Source organism: Trachemys scripta, chromosome 3 (genome assembly GCF_013100865.1).
Source record: "Trachemys scripta elegans isolate TJP31775 chromosome 3, CAS_Tse_1.0, whole genome shotgun sequence".
In the NCBI taxonomy this organism is placed as follows: domain Eukaryota; kingdom Metazoa; phylum Chordata; order Testudines; family Emydidae; genus Trachemys; species Trachemys scripta.
Window position 1 is genome coordinate 196,882,958 of NC_048300.1, and position 16,882 is coordinate 196,899,839.

The 16,882-nt window shown below is 50.5% G+C and overlaps 1 protein-coding gene across 4 annotated transcripts in view; it reads right to left on the reverse strand.

Moving 5' to 3' along the window:
- Window positions 1-14,939, reverse strand: part of ZNF395 (zinc finger protein 395) — a 48,142-nt gene extending 33,203 nt beyond the window's left edge. For 2 of the 4 annotated variants that reach the window (XM_034766757.1, XM_034766755.1), the window contains exons 1-2: window positions 13,269-13,324; window positions 118-375 (exon numbers count right to left, since the gene is read on the reverse strand). In XM_034766757.1, coding sequence (XP_034622648.1) covers window positions 118-366 — 249 coding nt within the window. In that variant the 5' untranslated portion in view covers window positions 367-375; window positions 13,269-13,324. Of the gene's footprint in view, window positions 1-117; window positions 376-13,069; window positions 13,185-13,268; window positions 13,325-14,865 lie in introns of those variants that run through there. The other 2 variants (XM_034766756.1, XM_034766758.1) reach the window with 2 other exon arrangements.
- Between the last annotated feature and the right edge of the window lie 1,943 nt (window positions 14,940-16,882).

The window sequence follows — 16,882 nt, forward strand, 5'->3', positions numbered from 1 at the left end:
ACATCTGGCCTACAGCCCAGGCTAGCTCTGCAGTGAAGCCAGACCCACAGAAGACTGCACCCAGGTTCAAGGGATTAACACTGCTGGTCAGCCCGTACAAACAGCCTCCTTACGTACTCTTTGTCCTGGGTGGAGCTGTAAGCGGTTCAGGTTTGGGAAGCTGGGCATCGTGCTGCTCTCCTCTCCCTGCTCCTTGCACCGACCACCCTCATACGAAGCCAGGTGGGAAGACACTCTGCTGAGCTCCGCCTGCAATGTGGGGATTTGGGCCGTCCCCAGCATCCTGTCTGCCAAGGAGCTGGGCGTGGAAACGCGGGTGCCCAGCAGGGAGCGCTTCCCCAGGCGCCTGGACAGCACGCTCGCCATCTTGACACTCTGTAAAGGACAAACAGACAGGTGCTATTACCTCCAGTGCAAAACACAAACTGCTCTGCATCTGGAGTGCTGGTGAAAGGTACTGGGCTGAGAGTGCCCCGAGCTCCTCTAGCAGCACTGTCTAGTGCTCAAAACAGAGGGCTGGGAGTCAGGAAGCCTCATTTCCATGACTGGTTCTGATGGGACACTCACTGAGCCCCCCTGGCCACGTCCCAGTCTCTCTGTGCTTCAGTCTCCCCACCTGTAAAATGGAGATCACATCGCTGACCACCCGCCAAATGGAAAGTGCTTTGAGTTCCTTGGCTGGAAGGAACGACGCCTCCACACAAAGCACTCATCACAGCTCATCATTTTTCACAGCCTTTTGAAAAATCACATCTCACCCCCTCACTGTTATTTCTCAACCTCTTCATTGAGCCTGGACTGACTCTGCTTCCCTCCCCTCCTGCACACAGTGGAAGGAGGTCCCATGGTTAAAGCACCGAGTGGATAAAAATCAAGTATTGGGGGGGGGGGGGAGAGAGGGGGAAAATCAGATTTATTTATGTAAATCAAGTTTTTTTAAAAACCTTATTTAAAATTAAATTTGAAATTGTGACAAACCCTAAACTTACCATAAATCTATTTAAATCATTTACATGAATTAAAAAAATACTGTTAAGCAGGACATTTGCTGCCAAGTTTTAAAGAAAGGGAAACCACTGGACTGGGGCAACCACTGATTAAGCACCTGGAACCGGAGTTTCAAGTGCTAAATCAGCTTTTGACAGCAGTAGCCTCTTCTGCAGGTGCAGCGAGAGAATCTAGCCCTCTCAGTTCATTCCACTAGTTCATTCAAAGTTAAGAAACCACTTGAGAGTTGAAAAAGCAGGAAAGCTTGTTTTTCACTTCCAATCTATGAACATAAGCGGGGTGTAAGAGGATGAGAACTACTAGTTCTAAAATTCTGAAGGATTTTGTGACCTACAATCAATTCAATAACTACAGAAAATACCTCCTTAGTTTTATATTCAAAACACGTTTTGATAAACGTTCTGTCTTATCTATCAGCATATCAAAAGGTAGCTGTATTTAACTAACAAATACTTTTTAAAATGTTTCTGTACATTTAATTGAATTTTAATTTCCATCCAAACAGAGCCCAACATAAATCACAAGTAAAAAATTAATCAAAGTTTTGTAAAGTAGAAATGCATCATTCACAATTTTCTAACTACTTTAAGACTCTGAATAAACATAAGTTAAGTTATATAACTACTTAAATAAATGTGTATAGATACAGTGTATCATCCGGTTAGCAAAAAGCACCACCAAATTTAGTGTAAAAGCTATATATAGTCAATTGCAAATCAACATGTTTTAATGGTTATCAACAAATGAGAATCAACCTTTCTTTAGGAAATTAACTAAAAAGTACCAATGCAAAACAAGATTAAGATTGTTGATTTAAATCAAGGTTTTCTGATTTAAATCATTATTAAAGTCAGTGATTTAAATCAATCCACTGTTAGAGCACTAGCCTAGGACTTGCGAGACCGGAGTTCAGTTCTCTGCTCCACCACAGACTTCCCGTGTGACCGTGAGCAAGTCAACTAGCCACTCTGTGCCTCAGTTTCCCCATCCACAAAAATGCTGCCCTGCCTCACAGGGTGTTGTGAGGATCCACATATTAAAGACGGTGAAGTGCTCTGAGATCTACTGACGAAAAGCACTATAAATATTATTATCGGAAGGGTGCACATCAGGGCTGAGCAGCACAAACATGTATATCATCCCAGGGGCGCACACGAGGGCTGAGACAACACCAATGGATATGGTACTGTGTGGTGGCCTATGAGCACTGAGCTACAAGCACCAATTTATCTTGTTAAACCAGGAGCCCGTGCTCTGGCCACATTGATCATTACACGTCAGTCTCTTTGGGTGGCTGCCAACCCAGGAAGATCAGTAGAGACACTTTTAACCCAATTACACTGTCAGGGACTAATGGGAATGCACCACGGGCAAGTTTACAGCTCCAGCAGACAGCTCTGGTTTGCTCTGAGGACATTCATCAGTTGCGGCAGTATCTGATCCAGTGGGCTAAGAGGTTTTACCCTGGCTGTCAGCTCAGCTGCCACTAAATCAGGTTCTAGAGTCCATCCAAGGCAACTCCCGACACCCCGGCTTTATCACCTGCCAGCTATAAACATTTACAAACAAAGCCCCTTAGGGGTTCAACAACGATCCACAAAGCCACATAATGCACCCAGACTGTGCTTTACAATCGGGAAGCCCAGCAAGGCAAGAACAATGAAAGCTTAGAAAATAGACAGGAGAATCCAAAGTTACTCTTACTACACTTTACACACATTTGCTGCAAACCCCGGTTTTCTAACAGCCACCTCGGATCAGATTCCCCTCGTCGGAACCTGTGATTAACCTGTAACATTCCTGTGGGTGTTGCCCCCCTCCTCTCCCCAAACGGATCTTCCAAATCGACATCATCCGCTGTTCACAGATATGGTCCAACAATATCAGTAGCCCTGGAGAGCCAAACATCATGTAGGGAACAGCTAGGAAGGCTTCCTACACGCAACCTGCAGCCCCCTTGCTATTCCAGACCCAGCCCTCCAAAAGAGAGGCTGCCAATGTACCTCAATCGGGGGCTCCCCTCAATTCCGCAACATCCACTTGCCAGTACTGGGCACAGGGAGACAGTGGTGCCACACGAGACTGACAAACTCCTGATGTAGACCAAAGTCGTCTCTCAGGATATTGAAGATCCACTTTATTGCTCAAGGAATCCAGATTCCAACCCAGGACTCCAGATGCAGAAGAACTGTGCCCGAATATGCCCCTCCCCCGTTAGTTCTATTACCTCATCTCACTCTCGCTTGTGTGTTCGTGGTCTAGAATTCAATTTCCCCCAGGCAACACTAGTTATTTTTTTAGCCTTTGGTACCTTCGCTCATCCACACTGTTAAGGTGTCAGCCAGACTGCCCAGAGGACACATGCAGCTCAAACCACCGCATCAAGAGAACCATGGAAATGAGGGATGGCAAAGTTCGCCTGCACACTCACTGCCTAGGCAGGGCTGTCCCCTCCAGTATCTTTGTCCAGTCTAGTTTTACATGTCTTGTGCAATGGGGCTTCCACCCCTTCCTTATGGAGACTATTCCACAGGCCTATAGAGCTTTGCTCTGCAGGCCTGCGTTATAGAGGTCAGACTAGCTGATCACAGTGGTCCCTTCCAGCCTTAGAAGCCATAAATCTATGGATTCTGTGGAAGTTTTGGGATATTCAGCCTAAATTTTCCTGTCCTAATTTCCAGCCCTCTCCTCCTAGTTATATCCCCTTGGTCCGACCTGAGTAAACCCTTGGGGTTTGCAGTTACATACCTCTATATTGCCAGAAGGCACATACTTCACCCTTTCAGCCTCCCCAGCCCCGGTGACTGCTTTTGCTGCTCTTCCCTGAATTCCCACCCGTTTGCCAATGTTTTTCTGGCCTGGTGGGGCCCAGAACGGCAGACAGTCTGCAAGGTGAGCGTCCACCAGACCAGTCAAGAGAGAAATTATCACCTCTAAAAACATCACATTAGGGCTGGCACTTCTGAACCCTTCAGGAATTCCTTTCCTCTCCCTTCCCTACCTGGGAGGAACAGGCTTTTCAGCCAGATGTGTCTTCGAGGGTGGGGTTCCTCTCTCACACGCTCATTGTGTGCAGCAGTCCAATAGATTCTCTCCCTGATGATGAACGCAGCATTCAGGCACTGAACTATAATCAATAACTAAATGTTTAGTTCCCTCCTAAAGGACATTCCTTCCCTTGATCTCTGTGCAAAACCAGCCACTAACACCAGTGGGCATGCACAGATTCCTAGACGCTAAGGCCAGAAGGGATCATCTAGTCTGACCTCCTGTATAACATAGGCCAGAGAAGATGCCCTCTGCATTGTGGTAAATATGGATTTTTGGATGTGCACCATGGCCCACAGACCATAATTAAACACAACGCTTGGCCCTCAAGTCCCAATGAATTTGGCACCTTGGCCAAGACTCTAGTCAGATTAGGACACAGAATTCCAGCTATCTTTCTACACCACCGAAACAGGTGGATTGATTTTAGCGTGCAGAGGGAGAATCAGTGTTTTAATGCAACTGCGGTTTTAAATCCACAGTCAAATGCTTATTCTTTCCACAAAGATTCACACTGTTCCCCTTGAAGTCAATAGGAATTTTGGCTACAGCCTTCAGTGGGAACATGATCAAACCCTCAAAGAGTTTAATTAAATCTAAACTGTGTCATTACCACCTCCTCCCTGTAAGGCAATGTTGGCTCAACAATTTAAACTTGTTTAATACTCATAAAAAGGGGGGGGGAAATCTAGAACTCAAGAAAAATAAAAGTGAAATTAAAAAAAATTACATCTCTCAGGGTTGTGCCTTTAGGACTTAAGAGAACAGATGAGAGAAGGAAAGAAAATAAAAAAGGAGAAAGTTACAAAAAGCTCTGAGATGGAGGAAGAGAGGGGAGCATGCTGTAGTGGTCAAAGCACAGGATGGGGATCCAGGAACTCTAAGAATCTAATTCCAGCTCTGACACTGACTTACTATGTAACCTTGGGAATGTCACTTAACTTCTGTGATGGAGTTCCCTCACCCATACGCCTTGCCAGTTTCACAAGAGTTTCACATGTGGAATGCTGAGTTATTAATGAAGTAGCAATGTCTTACCACTCCACTTTATTTAGTTAAAGCACCATTAGGAGCATTTTTCTTCTCTCTTGGTAACATTAACACGTCCACAGTAATTATTCTCAGGCTTTTTTCTAAAATTATTCCCCCCTCCCTTGAAAATGGGTAGTGATGGATTTTTCCCTTTTCACTGCTGCTGCACGTAGCAAGTACATAAAGAGAACTTCTCCGTCTGGCTTTTCCTATTCCTTTAGATATGCACATTTTTCTGTCTAAAACTATGGGTTTTCCTAAGAGCAAGGAGAATTCATGCCAAGGGAGGACAGACTTTCCAAGTTTACACATAAAGAACAAATGAGAGCAAAGACTAACATCATGCACTGTTCATGGATAAACAGTGTTACAGTAATACTGAGCACTTTTCATCTTCCAAACACATTACAAAGTCACAGTGCCCTATTTTACAGATGGGGAAACTGAGGCACAGAGCAGCAAAGTGATTAAACTAAGGTCACACAGTGAGTGAGTGCCACAATTGGATTTAGAACACAGGAATCCTGACACACACACCCCCCCACACACACACACCTATGTTTTATCCACTAGACTTTGAGTGTTTGGATGAGTAGAGGAGGGCGGCTGCAAGCAGCGAGATGGTGCTACCAGCACAGGGGCAGCCCTAATTTATGCCAGTGGAGGACAGGACATAGTTCTGCTCCACTTACCACACTCCCTCCCACCCGTGCCCCACCTCTTTTTCTCCTTGCATCAAGGATAGGCAGCAGGGCTGCCTCCATCAGCGGGGAGTTCCCCTCACAGGGAGAATTCTCCACTAGCTGCTTTCAGGCCACTTTGTGCTGCCCGTGCAAAGCGTCCTCAGCAGACCAGAGAACCCGACCTTGAGCTAGTGCACAAAAAACAGCAGCGTGGACACCGTTGGCTTGGACCCAAGCGGTTTGACAGGCTTGCACTTGAGTGACTAGCCTGAGGGGCTGCCTGTTCTGAAACCCCCACCCTGCTATTTTCAGCACATTAGCTGAAGCAGAGCTAGCGCACGTCTGTCTGCCCAGGCTGGGAGGCACGCCCCCAGCTCCAGCGCAGATGTACCCAAAGAGACTTGCCCAAACTCACACGACGTGGATTTGAATTCCAGATACAAATGTTAACCCACCTCAAGCTTCAGAGAAACCATTCAAAGCTACTGATTTGACAAACGTCAAATAAACGTACAAAAAAAAAAGAACAGGAGTACTTGTGGCACCTTAGAGACTAACAAATTAAATAAACGTACCACACTAAGGTCAGGTCTCCACTACAGGCTTTGACATAGTGAAAAATCGACGCCCCTTAGAGATGCAGTTACACCGAACTAATCCCCCGCGCAGCGCTGCTGTACGTGAAGACAAGCCCTAGATAAATATATTACACTAAAGATAAGAAACTGATGTAGAAAGCAGCTGCCACCTCGTAGGTGCTTCAGGAAAAAGTATTGGAAGTGGTGCTTCCTCTCCGTATGACTTTGTACTGAAGCAATGCACCTGCACGCCTCTAGGGGTCGCTATATTGTTGGACATGCCAGCTTTCTGATTGAAGTAAAACTAAGGTCCTAGCAGCTTTTGTTTTTTAAAGACTGATGGTGCTTTTCCAAAAGAGTTTGGGTGTTAAATCCTGGTGTCCTGACTAATACCACCTCCAACAACTATATTCTGCCTCCTGTCACTGAAATTCCCCATATAGTTTCATTTGATTTCAGCATTCTTTTTCATTTCCAGTCCTAAATTGTTGCATGGTGTTGCTGTGTGCTGTTAAATAGCTGTGGAGTTCTCCCCAGAAATGGCCGCATTTCAATGATGGCTATATGTAGTTTATACAGCACTCTTGTATCCTACATACCATTTCAGTCACAGAATTTCAGGAAAAAAAGGAGCACTCTGAACCCCATTAGCCACAGTGATCACAATTTCAAACTGACCCTGATCCCAAAGAATCTCCCATCTCAAAGACAACCATGTGATTTACAAGGTGCCTTATGAGCTCCATATAAGGATCACTTTAACCACCACTGAAATGCATCCACCTCTGAAGTGGAAAGTAACAGCCATTTAGCAGCTATAGTAACACTACAAAAGTGTTTCCAATAGGAAGTGAAGAAGAATATTGTATCCAATTGAAACCACATAGGGAATTTCAGGGAGAGCAGACAGAATACAGTTACCAGGACACGGTGGCTAGCACCCTACTCTTCAGAAACATGCTATTTAGCTGTAAAAATTAAGGTCCTGATTCAATAAAACACGTAGGGCTGGTCTAAACTAGAAAATTAGATTGACCCAGCTACAGAGCTCAGGGGTGTGATAAATCCACACCCCTGAGTGATGTAGTTAAGCCGATCTCAGCCCCTGTGTAGACAGCCCCAGGTCAATGGAAGAATTCTTCAGTCAACCTAGCCACCACCACTCGGGGAGGTGGATTACCTACATGGATGGGAGAACTCCTCCCATCGGTGTAGGCAGTGTCTGCACTGAAGCGCTACAGTGGTGCATATTTCAAGTGCAGACAAGCCCTTAACCACCTACTTCCCTTTGTAGGTGCTCCAAGTGCTTTGCTGGGATTATTCACGTGCTTAAACTTAAGCATGTCCACCTCAGGGCTTTGCGAAGCCAGGTGCTGAACGCTGGTAGCCCTTTTTCATCAGAAAGGTGCTTCCAGGAGCACAGCACCCCCTACACCAGGCCAGGCCACTGGGAAGAGCATCACCTTCCATTTGACTGGCACCTAGTGGGTGGCAATGCCTTTACATTTGTATTTCCCCCCTTCCCGCCCCAACACATACCTCTCCCCTCTCAACTTAGTCACATGGAAAACCCATCCCCACCTATACCAAGTTTTTTTTTCCATTTTAGAGAACTTGTGGAGACAAATTTGCTGACTTCTCCCCACCCTTCCTTAAAACCTCAGGGAAATCCCTCAGCATCCGAACTAACTTGCAAGCAAGTACGTTTAACACACCTGATTGCTACTAGAACAGCAGGGCTCTTGGGAATCACTCTCTCTCCTTACAACTAAGCCACCGTATTCCCAGACTGGGCACTCACCCACACCAATTTACCATGACATTTAAAAATAGGACATCAGGGGACTTTTGCAAGGTACAAATGCATGTTCCCTGAGGCAGAGGGAAGCTGTGTAGCAACAATCCAAATGTGCATTTATCTATCTCGATCTATCGCCTTCGGTTCACAGATCTGACCCCCTGCAAACATTACTGTGCTATTGGTGAGTTTCGTTATTCCCCATTCTACAGACAGGGCAGCAGAGGCAGAACAAGATAAAGAAACTTGCAACAGATCACACAGCAAGCCTGTGTAAGGCCTGTCTATCCTAACTCCGTGTTTACCACTAGACCACACGTCAGCCCATAGACCACGCCTCCTGCTTTCAATAACTTGCGCTCAAACACTGTCAGTGCCAAGAACTCTGTTCAAACAGTGGATTCTGGATTATAAGTGGCATTTTATTCCATGCTGTTTGAGGGGCTTGACAGTTTAAAGACTTCCCCTTGTACCAGCCCGGCCCCACTCCTCCGTACAAAGAAATGTTGGGATATAATGAACACTTCAGTATCTCTCCAGAAAGTTTATTTCTTTCCAGATACCTTGTAAATTCTATTCACAACCCTTCCCTGCAGGTTTTACTGCCGGCCAAGCCCAGTCCTCTCCCACTTTAAAAGGTCCTGCTCATTTCCCCTATGCAAACAAACAACTCCTGAAACCAACAGGACTGCAAGGTTCCCTTAACTTGAGTTATTTTTTCAGTGCAGCACCTGGCTCTGATGCAGAAGAGGAGCTTGGGGTATTTTTGACTTGCAAAAAGAGTTTAAGAGTAGGGATCTCAGGAACGCCAGCACCACATCTGCTTTCAGTAGACCCTGTACGTTGAAACGTGGCTCTTGTTTCAACCCCATGTCCCATACCGCGTGGCCTGTGATTATGAAGTTTACATGCTAACACAGCTATTCAGCTGAAAAGATGACTGCTGAGGGGCTTCAGCTGAATGCTACAGGGTGAGTGGAGAAGGTATTAGGATCCACCGCTGTGAAGTCTGCCAAGAGCCACACCCCGCTTAGAAGAACAAGGGGAAACCCATGTGAAAGCTTCTGGTGGCAGCTCAGCTGAGATGCTAGGAAACAAGAACCCTTCTGAGAGGGGAAATGTTCAGGTTTGTGCTGGAGAGTCACGAACACGGCTCCAAAAAAGTGAGGCTAAACAACGGCATTTGAAAGACCCTACCTCTTACATACAGCAACTGCAATTTACCAAGGTGGGGGTCATTATCCCCATATTCCAGATGAAAAAACAGAGACATATAATTTCTCTCTGACCGGCCCCCAGTTACAAAGCAAGCTAATGGCAGAACTAGGAACGCAGTGTCTTCTGCTTGGATGCCCACTACTTAGACTCTGACCTGTAGGAACACTGCCTATGAATGCACACAGTGCCTATCAGCTGCTAGCAATCACACTTCACACAAGTGAGAATCAGCAGAGATCCAGAATTATTTCTTGAACATTGAGCATACACTTTGGAGGCAATTGTCAATGTTCGGCTTTAAACAAGCAGTGGGGAAGATGTCCATCTTCAGTCTTTCCACACTGGATTCATATATTAATAAATAACAGCAATGTTTAGATGCTTAACTAGGGTCTGAAAACTCTTGACAGAGAAGGTGACTCTTTATCAGTCACTCAATTTTACAAATGGGGAAACCGAGGCACAGAGGTGAAGCACTTTGCCCAAATTCACACAGCAAATCACAGCAGAGATGGGACTAGACCCCCAGTTCCACATTCTAACCACTAATGCTCCCTAGTCAGGGCACCCAAATGTAGCGGAAAAGTAATTTTGCTATTAGCATTTGTATCGCAGAAGTGACTAGAAGCCCCTCCCGTACTGAGCAAGGTACTGTATAAGCACATTACAGAGCCGCAGTCCCTGCCCCGGAGAGCTTACAAACTAGACTACTGCCCGGTTTCTTAAAAACAGAAGTTTGTAGGTTTCATCATCTTGGAAATATCAATTAGCACACATTAAAGCTTAGCTCACATGACACAGAATCTTACTGCACTGAAGTCAATGGAACTACTCATGGTGTAAAACGTTACTCAACACGAATAAGGGTGTCAAAAGTGAAATGGTACTATGACCGACTGAAAGATACATATAACTTCTGTCTCCTTAACTCCACTAACTCACATTCATACGGTGCCTTTCCTCCAGAAGGCTCAGAAAGCACTTTATAGACTATGGCCCCAATCCTGCATCTGTTGCATGGGTCATGGATGTCCACCCAGAGCCAGTTGCAAGATTTGGGGCCTATATTCAAAACCTGCTATGTTGCCTGCTGCCCTCCATCTCAGAGGTGGCTGCATTTTAGCCACGCGGCCTGTATTCATTCATGGTCTTTGAAATACTGTTGGGATCCTTCTGATCAGAAACACTTTTTACTGTCCCAGCTTGGAGGATGCCAGACAGCCTTGTTAAAACTGGGGCTAAGCTGACAACAACTACGACAAGTCTCATCTCCACCCATCTCATGCAAAGAGGTTTCAGAAAACTTCAGACTTGGCATTTCATACTGCTGCATTTTTCCTATGGCCTTAATTTAGGGTGGGTAGGGGTCTCTGGCCCTCCCGTTGGGCCTTGCCCATTTCACTCTGGTGTGGGTGTCTGCGTTGCTGCTGAGTTCAAGGAGGAGATAGGGATTTTGAGGAGAGAGAATTTTTAATTGGGCAGTAAAGATATATTATCTTTAACACACAGACTCCTACACATACACCAGGTTGTCCCTAAAACAGCAGCAGCCCACCACCCTAAGAAGGCCCCTCAACCAACACCAGCCATCTGCTAGCATTTGAGAAAGAGAGCTGGCTCTAAGGGGTTAAGGTAACAGAGTCTGGGAAGGAAAAAGTGGAGATTTGCTACTTTCTCAAAACCAAGCCTACTGCTGGCAAACTCCCATCTGATACCCTCAGCACATGACTGCAAAGGGGCAGGGATGAGTCTTCAGCAGGGGCTGTGGCACACTTGCAAAAGGGCAAGGATGGGAATGTGAGGGGCATGCAAAGTGGCACGGGGGACGGGCTGTAAGGCGGATTGTGGAATGCAGGCAATGGGGCAGCCCAAGAGTGTGGCAATCTTTCAGGAGAGAGGAGAACAACAGAAGGGGGCGTGGCATGTCAGAACGGGGGCGTGGCATGCCTGCAAACTGGCAAACAGAAAAATATGACAGAAGGCGTGGCCTGCATGCCAGAGGATTGGGGAAGGCGCTGAAGTGCATGCAGAATTGGGCAGTGGGGTACAAGGGATGGACATGCACACAGATGAGCTGGAATGGGTCTGGAAGGCATATGAAGAGTCATGGACAGAAGCATAAAATGCACACAGAGAGCAGAGACCAGGGTGTGGTGTGTATTCTAAAGCTCCAGGAACAGAGGTGGTGCAGGAGGGGGGCGTGGCATGTGTGCACGAGGGCAGGAGTGCAGCAGAAGGGAGAGGCGTGGTGTGTGTGCACAGGGCCCGGGAGTGTAGCAGAGTGAGGGGGGCGTGGCATGTGTGCGCCAGGCCAGGAGTGCAGCCAGGAGGGGGTGTGGCACACATGCAATGGGCAAGAGTGCAGCCAGGAGGGGGCATGGCACGCATAAAACAGGGCAGGAGTGCAGCCAGGAGGCAGTGCCCGGTGCAGGGGTGCAGCAGGGAGGGGTAGGACCCTGGGACATGTGCAACAGACATGTGCTGTACGGGAGGGAAGAGGTGCAAGTGGAGTCATGGCGTGTGTGTAAAGGAACAGGGAGCGGGTGCACGCACAGAGGGCTGAGGAACTAACAAGCAGAGCAACACTAGGGAAGCGAGGGGGTCATGTGCAGAGGGATATGGGGGGATACTCCAAAGAAACACGTGAGTTTCCAAGGATTTGCACAGAGGGAAATGGAGCTCCGCACAGAAGAGAAATAGGAATCCCTGTACAGTGCTACATGCAGAAGGAAGTGAGGTGATGCACAGGGGGAGAGGTGCCAGGGAGGGAGCTGGGGGGCAAATGTAGAGGGGAACAAGGGTGCAGGAGGGAAGGGAAATGCACGTTGTTTACACACAGAGAAAACAGGGTGCACAAGGGAATGGGAACAAACGGGACAGCTCCACGTGAGGGGAACGGGGGTGCGGTGTGCAGATGTATACTAAGGGGAATAGAGGGTGTAGAGCAGGTTGAGGGCAAAGGGACTAAGGGTGCATGGAGAAGCTGAACATAGATGGGAACAGAAGGTGCAGGGGAGGCTGACGGGACGGGACAATGGGGGGTGCACAGCGCGGTGGCACCCAGCGAGGGAAATAGGGACTAGAAGGGGCGGTTGCATGCAACGAGGAATAAGGGTGTACGCGGCGCAGAGAACTGGGGGTGCGTGCAGGGGAAATTGTGTGCAGCGGGCGACGGGGGTGGTTGCATGCAACGGAGAGCTATGGGAATAGGGGTAAAGGGGCCATTACATGCAGCGCGGAATGGGGGGTGCACGGGTCGGTTGTGCGGCGGGACAATACAGGAACATGGGGTGCACGACTTGGCTGGGGAAACAAGAGGTGGTCGGCGGGGGGCATAAGGGGTGCACGGCACTGCTGCGTGGGGGAAGGATATCGGGATACACGACACTGCTGCACGCGGCGGCGGGAACGGGGTGCACGGCGGGGGGCAAGGCGGGGCTGCACGAACAGGGGTGCACGGGGCGGCTGCCCGCGGCGGGGAAAACGGGGTGGGGGGACAGGGGGTGCACGGGGCGGCTGCACGCAGCGGGGGGGGAACAGGAGGTACACGGGGCGACTGCACGCGGCGGGAGGGAACGGGGGAGCGGGGTGGGGAGAACAGGGGGTGCGCGCGGCGGGGGAGAACGGGGATACGGGGGGGTANAACAGGGGGTGCACGGGGCGGCTGCACGCGGCGGCCTGTTGCAGTCCCAGCGCGCACACACCCCCTCCGGCCGCCCGGGTCCGTGCCCTGCAGCCCGCGCTGCCGGGTCCGCGCCTCCTTCCCTACGCCTTGATCCCTTCCCCCGCCGCCTTGTGCTTGCAGCGGGTCCCCCGGGGCGCGCCCCGCGGGGGCAGCTCCCCGCAGTGCCCCGATCCCGGGGACCACCGCCCCCCTGCCCGGCCGCGCGGCGCGGCGCTTACCTCCCGCTCCGCTCGCTCGCTCGTTCCCTCCCGAGCTCGGCTTGTTTTGAAATTAACCTTCCCCTTCCCCCCTCCCCTTGTCCCCGGCACAGGCTGCCTCACGTACGCGGCTGCCGGCAGCCCCCGGCCTGGAGTGCCGGCTGGGAAGGGACTGCGAGGGACTTCGCTGCCAACACACCACAGCTACAGAGATCAAATGCACCAGGAGAGAGCCACAGGGACAGACACACACACACACACACAGATACAACGCGAACAGCCACCCACCCCGAGACAGCGATAGGCAGAGAACAGCTACAACTATGGGGCCAGGAACACAGGAACCTTTACCGGTTCCTAACAGGGAGATGCTCAGTTGTAGGCAAACAGGGACACATGCAGACACACACAAGGCCTTGTCAGTGCAGACAGAGGCATACTGCTAAGCAGAGACACATGGCCGGATCTTCAGGGGTGCTGACTATAGTTTGCATTTGATTCATTTGGAATTATAGGTGCTCAGCACCTCTGAAGATCAAGATCTCAGCACGGCACGCACATATACATCCACCCACACACACACACGACTACATGGATCACACTCGAGGCCCGGTACAGCAGGCATACATACACACACGGTGCATATACATGGCTGTATGCCATCACACATATATGCAGTCTCAACGGAGCGTGCCTGCATACGTATAATTTGCCACACACACGTGCAGCCACACAATGTAATCCAGTATGTTCATATTTTATTGGCATGGCAAGCTATACAAGTGTAGACAGCCCCTAGGTAGCCAGCGTAGGCACGGAAAGTCACAGGGGTGCACACAAAGACAAGCGGGGTCTCGTGCACACAGGAGCAGCCAAAACCCAACCGTTCTCCTTGCCAAGAAAAACAATGCCGCTGTTGCACCCTCATTCCCATAGGCGCTGGAACGACGGGTGCTGGCGATGCAGCAACACCTCTGGCTTGGTTTCCATCATATACAGGGTTTACAGTTTGATTCAATGGCTGTGGGCACCCCCCCTATACAAATTGTTCCAGCCCCACTGCATAGTCCCCATAATGGTTACTCTCAAATACCCTGGACGCTGCTCAAGCCACTTTGCTGGCCACTTCTTTCTACAGGAGAGGGGGACCAGGAAAACTCATCCTCACACCTCCCTTCCAAGCTGCCTAATTCCCTGATCCAGGCCAGGGGCTGGCCAAAGTGCAGCCCTGGGGCCAAACACAGTCTGCAGAGACAGAGTTATACCTCCTGGCCCTCCCTCTTTCAACAGAAAAACCCTCCACTGAGACCACAGGTATGAGGGGTTGGAGATGGATGCACAGATGCTGAGACCCAGTAGCCTGTATGGTGGGACCAGCAGCTGGGACCAGTTGTCTCCATGGACCACCCGTGTATTAAAGAGGCGGGCACGCATGCAACCACTGGTGCCCTTCCATCGAAGCAGGTGCAGCTCTGGGTTTAGCAGCCCATGTGACTGCACAAGGCCAACCTGGGAGCCCTTGGACATCTTCCCTTCCCGGCTGGGGGATCCCTTTCCCCCCAGTTGCATGGTTACCTGCCTGTGCCTCACCTGCGGAGGAGACTGCAGGCTTATTTACCTTGAGCTGCGCGCTCTAGGAATTCCCCCGCGCTCCTTGGCCCATCCCTCGGGCTGCCCGTCCAGGAGACGCCACACACACGTGCTCCCGGCGCCGGGATTTGTCTCTTGCCCGCTGCCGGCCGGGTTAAAGCGCTTCGGGAAGGTCTGGGGTAAACAAGCTGCCCACATGCTCAGCCCCTTCCCGCGCATTGGCTGCCCGGCTCCCTTTAAATACACGCCCCCACCGAAGCCAGCAAAAAATAAACAGTGCGGGGCTGGGGCGAGCTTGCCGCGGCTTCCCCCTGGCTCCGCCCTGCCAGTCCTGCACCATTCCGCCTGTGGCCTTACGCCCAAGCCGTGACAGCCACTGCTTTTAGGGGGTGCGCACCCAGCAGAATGGCAGCGGGGGGGGGGATCCCCACCAACCCCCCCCTACATCCTGCAGCTTGAAATCACCCAGCCGCTCCATTTCTGCTGCTCCCACGGGAGGGGAGGGACAGAGAGCCGCTCCATGCCCGATTTACCCCCACCCACTCCTCTCCCAGCAGCAGGGAGACTAGAGGGGGTGGCCACCCCCTTGGTGATCCCCCCCCCCCCACCCAATGCAGTGGCTGGCAGGGGAACAAGGAACACTCACTGCCCAATTCCCCCCCGGAATTCGGTGACAGGACTAGAGGGGGAGGAAGGTCCTGGCTCGATTTCTCCACACCCTCCCCGGGGGGCTGAACCAGCTCAAGGCCAACTTTCCATCCCCATGGCTCTGTCAGCCCGCAGCGCCTAAGCCACCCGCGTTAGTTTCCCGCTAGACCCCGCTCCGGGTCTCCGGCTCTCTTGCACACGCATGGGTTGGGCACCATGCGGCTCTAAAACGTGCAGGAATATCCCTGTTTACCCAAACGCTTCTGGCTCCGAAGGGGGGGTGGGGGAGGCAGGGAAGGCGTGGCGTTTGGCAACACGCTTCATATTTTGTGTTGCTTCCTATGCTGTACGGGCTGGAAGGTCTCTTTCTTTTTCAGGGAGAACGTCCACATTTTGCTTAACCGAGGGGGGACAGGTTGGCAGCCTGCCAGATGCTGAAAGCAGCACCTCCTTAACATAAAATGAGAGTAGTTGCAGCAGTAACTCTCATCTTTAGTACATGGGCAGGGGCAGCCTGCCCACAAATTCACAGATCCCAGCATCCCATGCTCGTGTTGGACCAAGATCGAGTACAAACATTATATGCTGGAGCTCAGACCCTCTACTGGCTCCAGACCGCTTGGCTCAAGATGAGGTTTGGCATGCTGAAATCCACACCCATTTAGTTCTGTGCTACTCCAAATCAATATAGAGGAGGGCATGCCGGGGACTGTAGTCTGCCACGCGTTGGCCTGCTGCATTAATGAGAAGAGAGACATGGAATGCATTTAAGATCGCTGTGGCCACTCTGTAATTTAACGGCCTTCAGTTATAGGACTTTTTCTATCCCCATTTCTGACCCTTCTCAAATCCATCGATAAGGGTTTCTGTTTGTAATTTCAGATCTTTCCCTGCCACAGACTCCTGAATACTAGAGGCTTTTTTGTTACATCTTTAAGGCAATTTGAATTGAATAGGACAAACTTAGGGTTACCATACGTCCTCTTTTTCCCCGGACATGTCCGGCTTTTCGGCACTCAAACCCCCGTCCGGGGGGAATTGCCAAAAAGCCGAACATGTCCGGGAAAATGGTGGCTCTGCTCCTCCCCTGACTCTTCGGCTCTGTTAAGAGCCGGGCTGCCCCAGCGCTACCGGCTTCGGGCAGCCCCCATGCCTCTGGACCCTGCGCCGCCAGAGCCCGGGAGGGGAAGTGCCCGGCTGGGGGCGCAGGGTCCGGAGGCAAGGGGGCTGCCCGAAGCCCAAGCGCTACCAGCTTCACGGTTTGCCAGGCAGCCTCCAGACCCTGCGCCCCTGGCTGGGCGCTTCCCCTCCTGGGCTCCAGCTGCGCTGGGCAAGCGCCAGCCGGGGGTGCAGTGTCTGGGGGCTGCCCGGCAAACCGTGAAGCCGGTAGCGCTGGG